This window comes from Glossina fuscipes, unplaced genomic scaffold, assembly GCF_014805625.2.
Source record: "Glossina fuscipes isolate IAEA_lab_2018 unplaced genomic scaffold, Yale_Gfus_2 0, whole genome shotgun sequence".
In the NCBI taxonomy this organism is placed as follows: Eukaryota; Metazoa; Arthropoda; class Insecta; order Diptera; family Glossinidae; genus Glossina; species Glossina fuscipes.
Window position 1 is genome coordinate 35,881,531 of NW_023998414.1, and position 14,803 is coordinate 35,896,333.

A 14,803-nucleotide genomic window follows, 5' to 3' on the forward strand; every position below is an offset into this window, starting at 1 on the left:
CGCTCACAACGCCCGAATACGATTGTAAGTCTTGCTACTATTTGATCGCCTACAATAATTTATTTATTTTTAATTGTAATGAAATGTATTACGGTCGACACAAATAGGTTATGGACATAAGATGAAAGAAAAGTTGCAGTTGACGTTGATGCAACTTTTCTGTTGCACATTAATGACTTGATTGCAAACGATTCGACCGATGCTATCTGCATGTCCTCGATTGCATAACTCACACCTTGTCGAGTATTGCTGTACATAATTTCCCAACAACTCATAGGAGTTTGTATCATCTACAGTTCATACATAAATAGTTTACTTTCTTTATATATAGAGTTTTTTTAATTTTTAATTAGTAGGCGCGAGTCCTTGAATCCTTGTGTTTAGTGGATTTTTGAACAAACGAAAATAAATGAAATTTTTTTTTTTGGAGGCAATGTTTTAAAATTGAATTTCGATAGCTATGTGAGTACGGAAGTGTCCTTGTATAATGTGGTACTTATTGAACATGGTTTGAATACAACACAGTACAAAATTTGCAAATATTATCCTTTGGGTTTTGTTATAAAACGATTTCAAAAAATCAATTATTGCTTTTTAGCTTTGCCGATTTGAAGAAACAACAAGAAACAAGAAGACAAGTAAAGAACATGATATCCGGCCGTGATCGTTTTTTTTGTACCCATCAGTGTTATTCTAACAAAAAAAAAAAAAAAAAAACTAAAAAATAGAGAAAAATTACAGTTTTATACTCTACAATGGTAGGTGGGTGTGGTTAACTTGACCATTTCGTAGAATAAAAGTGCATATTTATGTGGTGTATGTGGCGAAAATAGGCGAAAAACACGGAAAGTAAAGATGTTTGCAGTTCTTGTTACAATCACGTATGGGCATTGTGGGCGTGTTCTTGTACGTGTTTCGCTTCATTTTGAAATAGCTTGCAAATTTGCCGGCGATAACTTAATTTTTACGATGACGACCTTGTTGGCAACGGACATTACACAGACGGACGGACAGACAGTCATGCTTATATATACTTTGCGGTAGCTATGAAACTTTGTTATTAGCATTGCAAGCTTTTCGACAAAATGAATATGCCCCTCGTCGTTCGGCGAAGTATGATCGCAAAAACTAATATATTGATCGGCTTCAAATTTAAAAAAAAAAAAAAAAAACAATCTGTGGGTATTTGCTCATTGACAATGAATAAATGCAGGGGACGTCAAAGATTTTAATGTTGGTGGGTATGCGAGATTCGGCCCCATTCGAATGTGACTTTCTCTTAAGCTTAAGCATAAAATTCGATTTCGATACAACTCAGTGTACATTGCCTTGGTCGATGTTCTATTCAAGTTTAAATTATGATATTCTGTGTGATGATGTCTTAGGTTAACTTAATAAATAGAAAAGTTTCGTACAACATGGTTTCGATAGAGCGCGATACCGATTAAACGTGTTATACAAAGGACGCCTGTAAATGAGTTACCTCATTCATGCTGATACTTTAAGGCATTTCGATTCGAAAAGTTTACTAAAAGTCGGATAACAAGCTTATAAATTTCTTTCAAGTCTTTTATATGCTTCTTCATGTGCCCATTAATAAGGCTTCTTTCTATCTTATATTGCTTATGTGATTAAAATGTATATAAGAGAGAAGAAGGAATTGTTAGTTGCTTTCAGTTCTCCGATAATTTTCTCTTTGAAATGTTAGCACTTTTTTTAAAACATTTTTATGACTTTAACAGAAAATGTGTGTGTGTGTGTCTTCTATGCTGACAAATGCAGATCGCATTCAGCGGGATTTAGATGTTGGAATAGATTACAAAATTGGTAAGCATCAGGAGCGTATGGGCCCGGACTTGGCATCTTCAAGTTTCAAATTGTTTTTTTTATCGTAGTGTTTGAAGAATCTTCTGAATGGCATTAATTTAGTTGGAGAGTACGATTACAAAAATATCTTCTTCTTACAGATTACAGAACAGAATTTTAGATTAACATGTCATCAGAAAAATCGTGAATTAAATATAAAATATTATTATTAAATTTTAATCTGAATAAATTCATATATAATCAAAGCTTTGAAGGGCTCTATAGTTTGCCATAAACGTATTACAGGACTCTTTTCGTTGCCAAAAGACGGATTAGAAAATTCATAAAAAAATTTTGCAAAATATTTCTCTTTCAAATATCTGATGCATCAAGCAATAAAATTGCATTTATCATAATTTTTTAAGAAAACACATTATTATGAAATTCGTCATGTACGCTTAAAACAAACACTCCCTTAGTCGATAGTCGGCTAATTATATTTTTGAACTTCTTTAGCATAGATTACCTTAACGATAGGAATAAATAATCTATGCTTATTAGAGCTGCTATAGTATTTTGTTTGAATGCGTGTGTGTGTGTGTGTGTGTGTGTGTGTGTGCGGATAGACGAAGAATATTAAATTTAAATTTTGTGTCCTTTTTTTTTTTTTTGTTCATATAATTTCTTGTTTTTTTTCCTTTTTTCCTTCTTTCCTTTTCAAAGGTTTGTTTGTCACATCTAATCATTATTTACTTGATTTAATCCAAAGCTGTAATTTTCTCACTTTTTGTGTATGTTAGTCCTTGACTGTCTTTTTGTGTGCGTGTATGTATGTATGCATGTGTGTGTGTGTGTGTGTTTTCTATTAGTTAAAATTTCATATCTTCTGCATTATTCTGCTTTGCCTACCATTTGCACAGTCGTGATGAAGACGATGATGATGATGACGATGATGATGGGAAATTCTTTTTATTCTCAGTTGCATACACAGACGAGTGGAAGATGAATGAAGAAAAGCACCGCAAATATGCACAAACACACTCTGTAATCCTTTGAGCTGTTGTGCAAATGTTTTAGAATGGAATTACTTCCGGTTTAGCGTTAGGATAGAAGTTAACACACGTTTGCCAAAAAAAAAAACAAAAAAAAAAAAAAAAAAAAAAAATTAAATACAAAAAAGATAAAAACGAAAGAGTAGAACGAAAAACGAAAAACGAAAAACAAGAACGGAAACGGATATATGTGAGTTTATATTCTGTTTAGTTGGTATGCTCTTTATTTTCGGTTTTTCTTTCACTTTACTGTATCAACATCAGATTTTTGTTTTGTTTTTTTTTTTGTTTTTATTTTTTTATTTATTTATAATATTTTTTTTTTTTCGCTTATTTTGTAATATATTTAAGCTTGTCTTATAAGCTTTATGAAAAATAAAACAAAAAAAAAAAAAAAAAAAACAGAAAAGGTATTCAGGAATAAATAAATAAATAAATGATAGAACCGACACACAACGTCCACGTTATGACAACCGCTGTTTGCTACGTTAAACACAAAAATGCTGACGCCAAACTGATAACAGTTGCTAATATAACCCTCCCCAAAAAAAAAAAAAAAAACAAAAAAACAAAAAAAAAAAGACGAAAAGAAACAAAACCGAAATTTGCCTGAATTCCGTTCGTTTGGAAGATTCCAAAGTGTATTCGAGTGTTTAAACTGACTGAGCTGAACGCAAGTTAAAAATGAAAATTTTCTACAAACACCTTAACCGGCACAGGCAGTGCAATTATATCATACAATTTTTAAAGTAAACATCAGAGTCAAAAAGGCCTGAAGGAAATGGAGAAGAGTATGTTAAAAAGAGAAGAGACAGAAGCATAAAAATGAAAAATGCAAATAAAAAACGAAAGTGTTAGTGCTGAGACTATGGTGAAGTTACACAAAACCATTTTCATTACGTTGAAGGTAAGATCACAGTAAGGCTAAGATCATCTCTGTAGCGACCGGTTTATAAAATTTTATTTATCATAAAACATGCGATGCGATGCGATGCGATGCGATGCAAGTTTACTAATATGTTCGTATCGTTTTGTAACATCTCTTCTAAGGACTATTTTGCCCCTAATAACCTTGAAATTTTTTAGCCACATTTCTCTCTATAATCAAATCATTTTAACTTGACCTTAATAAATTTCTTCGAAATTAATTACAAGTAGTTTTTATGCAAATAAACTCTCCATTGGTTAGAGACGAATTTTTTCAAAATTTCAAAATATTTTTTTTTTTTTTGCAATAATTTTTACCTAATTCAAGTTGTAAGATATGATGATATAAATAACATCGCATATTGGTCGTGGATTCAAATGTCAAGTGCGGCATAGTTTTCAATGAAGCGGACACTAATGCCTTAAATTAAAAATAATAAGATATAAAATATTTTTAAATTCCAAAGTTTAGGTCTTAGTTCAAGGATCATTCAATCAATTGAATGATTTTGATTTCGAGTCGTATCAGCTAAGGGTATCTACGGTTTACTTCAAAGCTATTATTTCCTGATAATCAAATTTCATTGCCAATGTAATCGTATATGAACCGCTTTTAATATATTCACCACTTATTAAAGCGTATGCATGTTTGCTATTTCTGTGTGAGTCATGTTACGCAACCTTGCTGCTTTCCTATAAGATCGCATTATGACAATTTTACTCTCTTTAGAGAAAAAGTAAGCAAACCAAACAATTTCGCTTTCATTTACATTATTATGAACCAATCATGTATATATATATATATATATATATATATATATATATTGGTTGGTTAACAACACTTAGTTAATCTCGTGCTTGAACGTTTCTCTCGTTACCAAACAATAACCGGTTTGGCTTTGTATGCGTTTTCTTCATTTGCTGGCATTTCATGTGTCTGGCCGTCAACACAATTGATTATGGTCGAATGTCGTAACTTAGGTTGTGGGTATTTTGTGACCGGTAGGTAACATCTTGCATACAGGTTCATTGCTATGGTTGCATGAAAGTTTACTTAGTGGACCAACAGTCACGTCAGCCAAGTAATTCAAGTAAAAGGTGCTTAAATCTTCTACCGCTACGCTACTATACATACATTGATGCTATGTTATGCGGTAATGTAGTTTTCATTTTCATTTTCATTTTCCTACAGTATGCGTATATGATATCAATTTGTGAGTTTTACGTCCCATTTTTTTTTTGCTTAACATGCACGCTCTTCAACCTACCTACAAATCTTAGGTGTTAAAGAAAGTTTTCTCGTTTCTCGTGTTTGTTTATTTCTTATTATTTATTTTTTTATTATTATTTTGTTTTTTTTTTTTTTTTTTTTTTTTTCATTAACCTTTATAATCAATGTAGGTCGATGCGGTTACAAGCTACGCTTTATGCGATCTTTCTAATAAAAATTGAAAAAGGAAATCTTTGCACTTTTTTCCAAACCTTATATAACAACATTTTGTACGGGTGTTATACTTTTATAACTTCAGCTAACTTGATCTTCTTGTTATCAAAGTGATTGCCACAACGCATACTTTTTATTGTATTCATTATGTTATGCAGACAGTGGGTGGTGTTTTTGTGTCTGTTAACTCTCTGTTTCTTAATGATTTCCATCTCGTGCATATCGTAGAGTTTCTCCAACTTTATTATAAAATGTTGACTACTTTTCGTTGTATAGTTTTAATAACAACATTTTTGGCTTCTAAATCAGATTTTCTCTGCCATAATCACGAGCATACTTTATTTCCCCTTTTTTTTTTTCGACATATCTTTTTGTTTTACTTATAAACTCCAGTAATACGATTTGGTTTATATAAAATCGTATTATAGTTTGCCTTTGTTTGTACTCGCATATGTGCATAAGCAGCAAAATTTTATAATGATCGTGGCATGAGTATCTACTAATTTTGTCATTGCGTTTGTGTTATCCAATCAAGAATTTTCGAGATGCTTTAAAATTTGTATCAAGTGCATATAACTCGATAATTTTCAAAAATAGTCTCACTCTATAAGTCTATAATATACAATATAGAAATCAAGTTGGTTTTCAAGCACGTTTTGATGGCAACTCTTCGATTTAATTATTATCGTCTACCGAAATACAAAGGCTAGTGAAAGATCGGTGAGAGGCGTGAAAGATCGGAACGATGGGTTTTGAGAGAAGGAGAGAGAGAGAGAGGAAGAGAAAAAGACAGAGAGAGAGAGAAAGAGAAAGAGAGAGAAGGAGATGGACAGCCAGGCAGAAAATGATTAAACAGTAGCGAATGAGAGAGGGGAGCGTGAGCGATGAAGAGATCGAGAGAGAGAGAGAGAGCAAGTAAATGAGAGAGAAATAAACTTAAATTAATTGCATACTTAGAACACTTTCAAAATTAACGATTTATATGTTTTTGACGAGGGTCGAAACCTATGCTTAGTCCATTCAAAGCCTTCACATAGAAGATTACAAATCCCAAGAGCAACAATGCGCTAAGCTTTTCACGTTTGTTCACGTTTGTTTCACGTATATGTATTATCTGGAAGAAACTTCTTGCTTAGGATTTTGAGATTTGGTTCAAGTGCTTCGTATTCATCGATGCTGTTATGAAATTTCATCTTTGCTAATTCCCGAATCGGACGTCTTCAAACGACGTCTTTACGTGCACTTTGAAATATTTTGAAAGGAAAATCTACCTTCACCGAAGCGCAAACATTGATTAGGTACGGCAGTGAGACGGATTCGAAAGCATATAAGGCTTGTACGAAGAAACTAACAGAAAAAAGCATTTGATGAAAAGTTGATCTTTATTGCCCAAAACCGGTAAAGAAGAATTACATGTTTTTCTGCCCTTTTTTTCTTTGTCATATCGCAGAATGTAAAGCGTAAAGTTTAGCCTATTTTTTGTTTGTCACATACGACAAAGGCGGCAGTTTCTCGCATAAAATCTCTTAGAGAAGGAGCAAATCAAAAAGAACACATGAACAGTTCAATAACAATCTTGTGGTCTTCAGATTATATCTGAAAATCAAAAAAACAAAATTTTATTATAATAACAGAGCATATCTCGTAATCCATTTTAAAAATCTTAAACTCATTGCAGATAAATCTAACCGGCTCCGCTGCTCCGTATTTTCCAACTATTTTTCAAAAATTATTATTGTTCTCATTAATTAAATATATGCTCAATAACTTCTTTAAATCATGCTATGCCGCTATGCTATGTTATCTCTTTTTTTGTCCCATCAATATTGCTGAGCTGTTATAACGAATAATAGAAAAAGCGATGAAATAAATTTGAAAATTGAAAAATTCTCGTAAATCGGAAAACGTGAAGACGGGGCTAGCAATCGGCAAATGAGGCCGAAATATCTATTAACGTCCAACGTCTGCTTTATTTAGATTTATATACTTCTTCGCGGCTGTTGGGTATCCAAAAATTCGCCGTAAGGTAGGTGCAGGTTTTTTGCTTGCTTTTCATATTTTTGCTTAGATTCCTTTATAAAGATATATTTTGCAAATGCTATTAGTTGCCTGCAGTGCTTTATTTAATATACATATACATATATATATATATATATATATATTTGTATGTATATGTATATATGATGTATGTATGCTTTGATGAATTTTTATTTATTTTTTTGTTGCATTTGTTGTTAGCTCTTTGAAAATTTTGTTAGTATAGTTTGCTTGTGCACTGTTCATCATCCTCATCATCATCATCATCGTCATCATCATTGTCATCCTGATTATTATCATAATATTTTTTTTTCTCTGTTATTTTGTTTTATCATCAAAGGCATTAACTTTTTCCTTCATATGAATCACTATATATATTTATTGTAGATATTTCTCGTGTAGTTTTATTTGCTGTTGTTGTTGCTGTTGTTGTTGCTTGGAGTGTAAAAGAAAGAAAAAAGAACTACAACAGCAGTGCAACGATTATTACCATCGACTGTGGCTGTGTGCGAGTATGTGTGTTGAAATAGCCGTTCTTTGTTGGGGACTTATTATTGGATTTTATTAAGCATAACTTTCTTTGCAGATGTCGACATTGGGATGTTAAATACTATTTACAAAATTTTTTTTATTTAAAAATTTCTGATTATTCGGTACAGAGATGAACTTAAATAAATGCTTTAGTTATGTGACTTAATTTCAATCACTGGTATTGCGTAATAAAATCAAGAGAAAATATCACTTATCCTATTATAGTTGATTCACGTCATTAGACGAAATTATTTCGTTAGTTTGCGATGCTAACGAAAGAACACAAATATTCTTATCGACCGGACTAGTTTGCCGTAGTTAAAATATTAGTTAATAATAATCACAAATACTCCTACATATGTAGATGAGACTAAGCAATTGAAATGTTTTTTTCGATATGTTATAGGAATTAGGGGACATTTTCGAGCTAAAAAATCACTCAACATCTCTCGTCTTTCATATTATGAACGATTTAACTATGTCGGCATTATTCTAGAGATAGTAAACTTAACTTCATTGAACACTTATTACATATTGTCAACAATGTAGATAATACGATAGAGCTTTTATACGATTTTATGAACCAAAAATCCCGTAAAATAACAGCAATAACAAATATTTATCTTAATATTTGAAGCGATTGCTCAATCCATATCAAATATTGTATGTTGTCTGCATTTGGATGAGGATCAATTGATAGCATCGAATAGATTGAAAATCGAATGATTAAGCTTATGTTCAATTACGATGGAAAATGTTAATTAACATGAACTGAGTGGCCGAATAGGCAAGACTAGCTCGACTAGCAACTCAATGGTCGGTGGGTTCAAATCTCGAATGCGATAGAGGTTTTAATAAAAGCCAAAAGCTTTAGATGCTAGTCCTTTAAAACTTATGCCTTAGAATTTATTCTCTGGCTAAATTTATAATAATAATGATAATAATATTAGAACAATGGTGATGGGTATAAAAGAATCGGTCATAGCCGAATATAATTGTCTTTCTTGTTTTTTTTTATTTTTTTTTTATTTTTATTAATTTTTTTTCTTGAAACGTTATTTATCTACGTTGTAATTAATTAACTTTATAAGGAATGTCTGCCATAAAACGTGGATAAACCGTGAGGTTAACTTAATTTGCATAAAAATCATTTAATTTAATGTGGAATTTAATTGGGAAAATATTGCCCTTTTATACTGCAGTATTCAAAAAATAATTGAATGAATGAATTTTTATCTAAAAATATATGCGGACGATATGCGCGGATATCTATAAAAAGGTCGCAATTGTGATTAATGCGTTACAAAAATTTCGATAAATTAGAGAGTCTTTTATAATTATTGTAAATTGTTACCGATGAAGCAAAGAATTTATTAAATTAAAATTCATATGGAAAAGGGTATGAAATGCTTGTGCAGGAATTTCGAAAATGGCGATGAATCTGTCAAAGTTTTACAGTCAAAGATGGGAAAGCAAAATTTTTGGTAGACTTTAGCAAGCAAAAAAAAAAAAGCATTACAAAGTGGATCACGGCCTACTGCCAAATACTCTACAGTATCCTAGAGGTATTTATGTAACGATTGGGAAGTGGTTGAAACATTTTCGGTCAACAGTCGGTGTATCAGATTTCATTCATATATCTGAAAAGAAAACAAGACGGACAAGATTCCCAATCGATCGATATAATAAAAGTTGGGTCTATCTCAAGTCCTTTGGAATATACATAAACTTCCATATACCATTGTGGTATAAGCGGCGTAAGGGAAATGAAGCGGGAAAATACCCAAAAAACAACCTAAATATCGATAAAATCAAGAATGTTCTACTCAGAAATACCCCATAAAAAATAATGAAACTTATCTATAGTAGATAGACAAGAGATAAGTTAATTTTGAGTGAGTGAAGGTATGTGTTATATAAGCGATACTGAACTGAAATGCATACTTAGTGGCGATGAGATTTGACTTGAGATTTAACCTTGCAATCTATAGAAAGCTTAAAAAAACTAAGCGAATATTATTGATTTAAAGTCATGTTCTCAGTCTTCAATTGTCGTCTTCCTTTAAGCAATTAATAAGAATAAGAATATATTATGTCCATGTCTGCAGCATTATTTAACGTTAGTCTATTAGCTTAAATAAGCTCACAGTTGAATGCAAAAGAATTTCTTCGCCTTCGCTAAATCAAACTAATATCCTTTTACAAACGCTACTACTACTAAATCGATTTAGCTTCGAGTTGCTTCTTCTTTTTCCTTTCAACTCGTAAAGAATTCATTTCATGGTAATCGGTTTGAGTCAATGGAAGCCATTAAAAAGAGCTTACTGCCTGCGATGAAGGCTATGCCGACAGAGACGCTTTAACTAAATTATAAACGAATTAATGGAATGACATGAAATGTTAATACAAGCTATGCTAACTTAATGCAGTAAAATGTACATTGATATTAAAAGTATTTTTAAAATAAAAATTTTTCATTGTTTTTTAAACACACACACAGACACGTGCATACACATACACACACACACACACACATACACTTTGATAACTTTTTCATAATTAAATTTAAAAAAAACTTTTTTTTTTTTTTTTTTTTTTTTTTTTTAAATTTTTTTTTTAATTTCATATCGATTTGCATTCATTTCAAGCCATCGCAACTATCGATACGCTTTCATAGGGGATATGCAATGTGATATACGCATTGCGTATGCGGGTAACTCCATTTAAAATTCTTTTCATTATTTTTGTTGGCTAAATGACAACACAAAGTAATACTTCTAACTATTAGCAAAGGAATGAATGTAACTAACCGCTCTATCTAGGCTCTCGCTTTCGCTCGTTCACTTTGAATTCTTTTCTCCCTATAAGCTCAGCTAAGGACGTTATATAGACGAAGTTGAAGACAACGCATCAATCCCGAGATGATTAGCGGCATAATTCATCATTTGATGGACATGTGTAGCAATTCAGATTCACCGTTCGATTTACTGCATATGCCGCAGCAATGGACCTAATTCCTTAACTGGTTTCTACATTACATTTTACTGACAAGGGATGCTGACTGCTTGAATAGTAGCTCATAGATTCTGTGTTCCCAGGTGATATAATCGCCGCTTGTTCTGTACTGTGACAAGATTAATTATTATACCCGGTTTTTTATGAATGTAATTACCGTTATGTAAATCATTTCATACATTATTAATAAATTATATACTAAATATCTATCTATTTTCTCTATAATTCATTTAGATACTGGAGCACAGCTTACTCACTTAACTTATACGCCCAGCATTATCTTCTATATTGATGTTAATCATATAATAGCAACGATACGATAACGTATGGGGGATATAATAAAAAATAATTCTTTTCTTATTTTGCAAAATTAGACAAGCAGTCGAACAGAATGATACCATCAATCGAATTGTCTTTTATAAAACGATTTGTCACGAACATCATAATAAGCTTCAGTTCGCAATATGACATCAGTATTGGATTTAAACCTTTTCCCGCAGAGCATCGTGTTGAAACTTGTTAATAGATAAAAATCGCAAGATGTTAGATGTGCAGAAGTAGTGGTGAATGAGGCACCCAATCGAACTGCTATTCAGGCGATGTTTGCAATGTAACCATCGGTGTTTTTTTTTTTTTTCACCATAAAAAAACATCGAGTCCAATGCACGATCAAATTTCTGATGCCTAAATCTTCATACAACGTGTGACAAAGACGTTCTCTGAACATATAGCCTCCGTTTTCTCTATAACCTTAACACGTCGATCGTTAAACACCGTTTGCTGAGCTTGACTGATGTCTCCATGTGTCGAAATGATCGCTTTTCATCGAAATATTCGCTATTCAGCTAAGCAATAATTTCACTTGTGATGCTCAGTAAAAAAGAACCTTTAGTCACATCGTCTTATTAAATTTTTTCCAATTTTGACAGGAATCCTCACAATGATTACCACTACTCGTCCAAAATGACCGAAACGTTGATGAATGCTTCTGCAACGTGCACATAAATATACTCCTCGACCTTTGCGAGTATGTGTTGTCGTCTTTACGCTTATATCATAGACGTACGCACGCACACACACATCCTGTCAATTACGAATCCGAAATTGAATCTGGTGAGGCAAGAATGATGCCAAATACTAAACGACCTGAAGCTACGATAAGAAAGGCGATATCCATTGTAGTCACAGCGGTTCTGTTCTACACGAGCCGAGTATAGGATGACGTACTGTCATTCGAAGTCGAACTGCAGGAAAATGACGGCGGTGTACCGTCTTGACGCCCTCAAGCAGATATGCGGTTTCCAAACCTATACTGAAGGTTCATCTCAAACATTTCTCAAACCTTTCACAGTCTTTAAGATAGAAGAGCACTAGACGTCACTGAACAGCCAAGAAAGCCGAAAGATAGATGGGCGTTCCCGCTCATCCCCGATGCAGCCAAATGGATCGGATGACGGCATGCCGAGATGAACTATTACCTTGCACAGTTCCTAACTGGTCATGGCTGTTTCCAAAGTTATCTACACAGGTTCTGGCATAATAGTTACCCAGTACCTCCGAGCTCTGCAGACTCGGAAGATGATGTTGGGCATGCGAAATGCCATTACTCAAGATTCGTGGCATACAATTGACCTAAACGTGTTCGCTACGAGACAGAAGAAGAGCGTGGCCAAAAGCATTGAAGCAAATCGGGTAGTGTACAAGGCTTCACGCGGAGATGCTCCAGGTATTAAGAGAGACGACTCGAGAGAGAGCGTAAGTAATACCCAACAGTTGTCTCGTGGGGAAAGCGATAAAATGTGCGTGGAAAATAGTTTTAGGATGCGAGCGTGATCGTAGACGAATCGTGCCTGTAGTATCTTGCGAAGAAAACATACACACACACACACAAACACATACGAAATTTGCCAGTAATGTGGAAAGAATGACAACATCGCACTAAAAAACCTTAAATTTTTGCTTTGAGGAAATTGTTTTTGATTTGCATATAATCGCAAATGCTTATCAATATTTGCGTACACGATAAAAAAGGAAAAGGAAAAAATAAAACCTTATAATGTACACACACGTATTTATCGTGTTGTATTCGTGTTTATCTAAGTTATTTGTGCAGTCATAGATGTCATACACTGACACTAAAGCAAATAGTCGATCATTTAGTTTAGTTTAAAAATAATTACACAATGGATGCTAAGGTGAGAGTTACGACAGAAAACTAACGAATTATGTAAACTGTTGGACATAATGTTTGCCTAAAAATATGAAATTTTTTGCTTGCATAACACTTAAGGGTATGCGTATAATAAATATATACTTAATACGTTTGTTGTTGAATATATTTAAAATTCATTGAAAATTTCTCTAAAGATTTAACGTTTTTCCAATAAAACGTTGATTACAGAAAGTCGTCGCCTGTAGCATTAACCACAAATCTATGAACCATCAGTTTATAATAACCACGACGTGAAAATGTGTAAGTTGCCTGAAACATTGTCATTAGGTTTTCAAAACCGCATGTAAAACTCATGCAACCATTGCAATCATCGGGCCCTTCAATGCGTGTTTTCCTCATATGGGTGTGTAATGCACGCGACAAAAAAAAAAAAAAAAAAAAAAAAAAAATTGAAACGCAGACATTGACGATGATGATAATTGCGAGCTGTGGTAACGAGCTCCATGCGTACACGCAAATACATATTGCATATGCACACATACATATACATACACATGTCCGCCCGTATATATGTGTATAAATATTACATATATTTTGTTCATAAACGCAACGAAATACAAATAGCGAGTTGAAAACTTTGTAGACTAATACTTAAAGACGCAGTAAAAATGTTCCAAATATTTGATATTTCCATTGGTCCGATTAACACATGGTAAACCCTATTAATGTATTAAATAAACACAATTTAAAGCAATGTAATCGGACATCGCTGCTACCCACTATACATATGGCTACATATGGACATTTCCTTATCCTGTCTGTATCACAAAGTATTAAAAACTAGACTCCACATACATACATATGTAGTGCGGTATAAGGGCTTGCGTTTCGTAAGAACCCTTTCTTAAATAGCTGACTGGTAATTTCTGACTGGGACTTTCATAATAAAATGGTAAGAACCGGGATTTTATTCCCTTAACTTAATAATAATTTTTTTAAAGAAGCTGACATGGATGATGGGTCAGTAATTGCTTCCATCCCAACCATTCATTTAGCAAGGCTAAATACTATTTTTTTTCCCAACTTTTGTCACGAAATATTGAAAGTGAAATTTTCTTTTTCATATAATAGCCATTATGATATATAAAAGGAACGGTCGTTATATTGAAGCGATTCAATCCATTGTTAGTACAAAACTTCTTCGAGTCAAATTAAGTCAGCTCAGAAAATTTCATCAAAATCGCCCGATAAATGCGATATCCATGCCCACGACTTTTTAAATTTTTTTATTATCGTGGGTAACCTGGCAAACAAATCCCTAAACAAATCCCATTTCAGCATTATTCCCCTCTCTTGCTCTTTTAATGTTTGCTTATATCATTGATAAGGTACCACGCGATCTGCCACATAACAATGATGCTAACGAATGATTCCATCTTAAAAAGGAGTTTTTTTTTTTTTTTTTATGTTTAGCCCTCTATAGAATTCCCAGTAATGTATATATACATATATATATATGTGTGTGTAACTCTATATAAAAATGAATTCATTTTATGCAATTCTTGCTGCAATTCTGCCTAGATGTGTAAGGAATCTTGGCAGAAATTTATGTTTGCTTTTATCTTTATGTGACGAAAGAGAGTGAAGCCAAGTTCAAAATATTATTTCGTAAAGATTCTCTTATGAATCGATCTAAAACTTGCCGGTTCATTGTCGGTCTGGCTGCGATTTGTCCATATATATTTATATATATTTAATCTACAGATCGTAATATTTGATATATTTTGGTGAAATTTGAAACATCGAAATGTTTTCGCC

General features: G+C 32.8%; 1 protein-coding gene across 1 annotated transcript in view; it reads right to left on the reverse strand.

Moving 5' to 3' along the window:
- Positions 1 to 3,152, reverse strand: part of LOC119643907 — a 25,588-nt gene extending 22,436 nt beyond the window's left edge. The window contains exon 1 of the mRNA XM_038043414.1: positions 2,716 to 3,152. Coding sequence (XP_037899342.1) covers positions 2,716 to 2,718 — 3 coding nt within the window. The 5' untranslated portion in view covers positions 2,719 to 3,152. The remainder of the gene's footprint in view (positions 1 to 2,715) is intronic.
- Between the last annotated feature and the right edge of the window lie 11,651 nt (positions 3,153 to 14,803).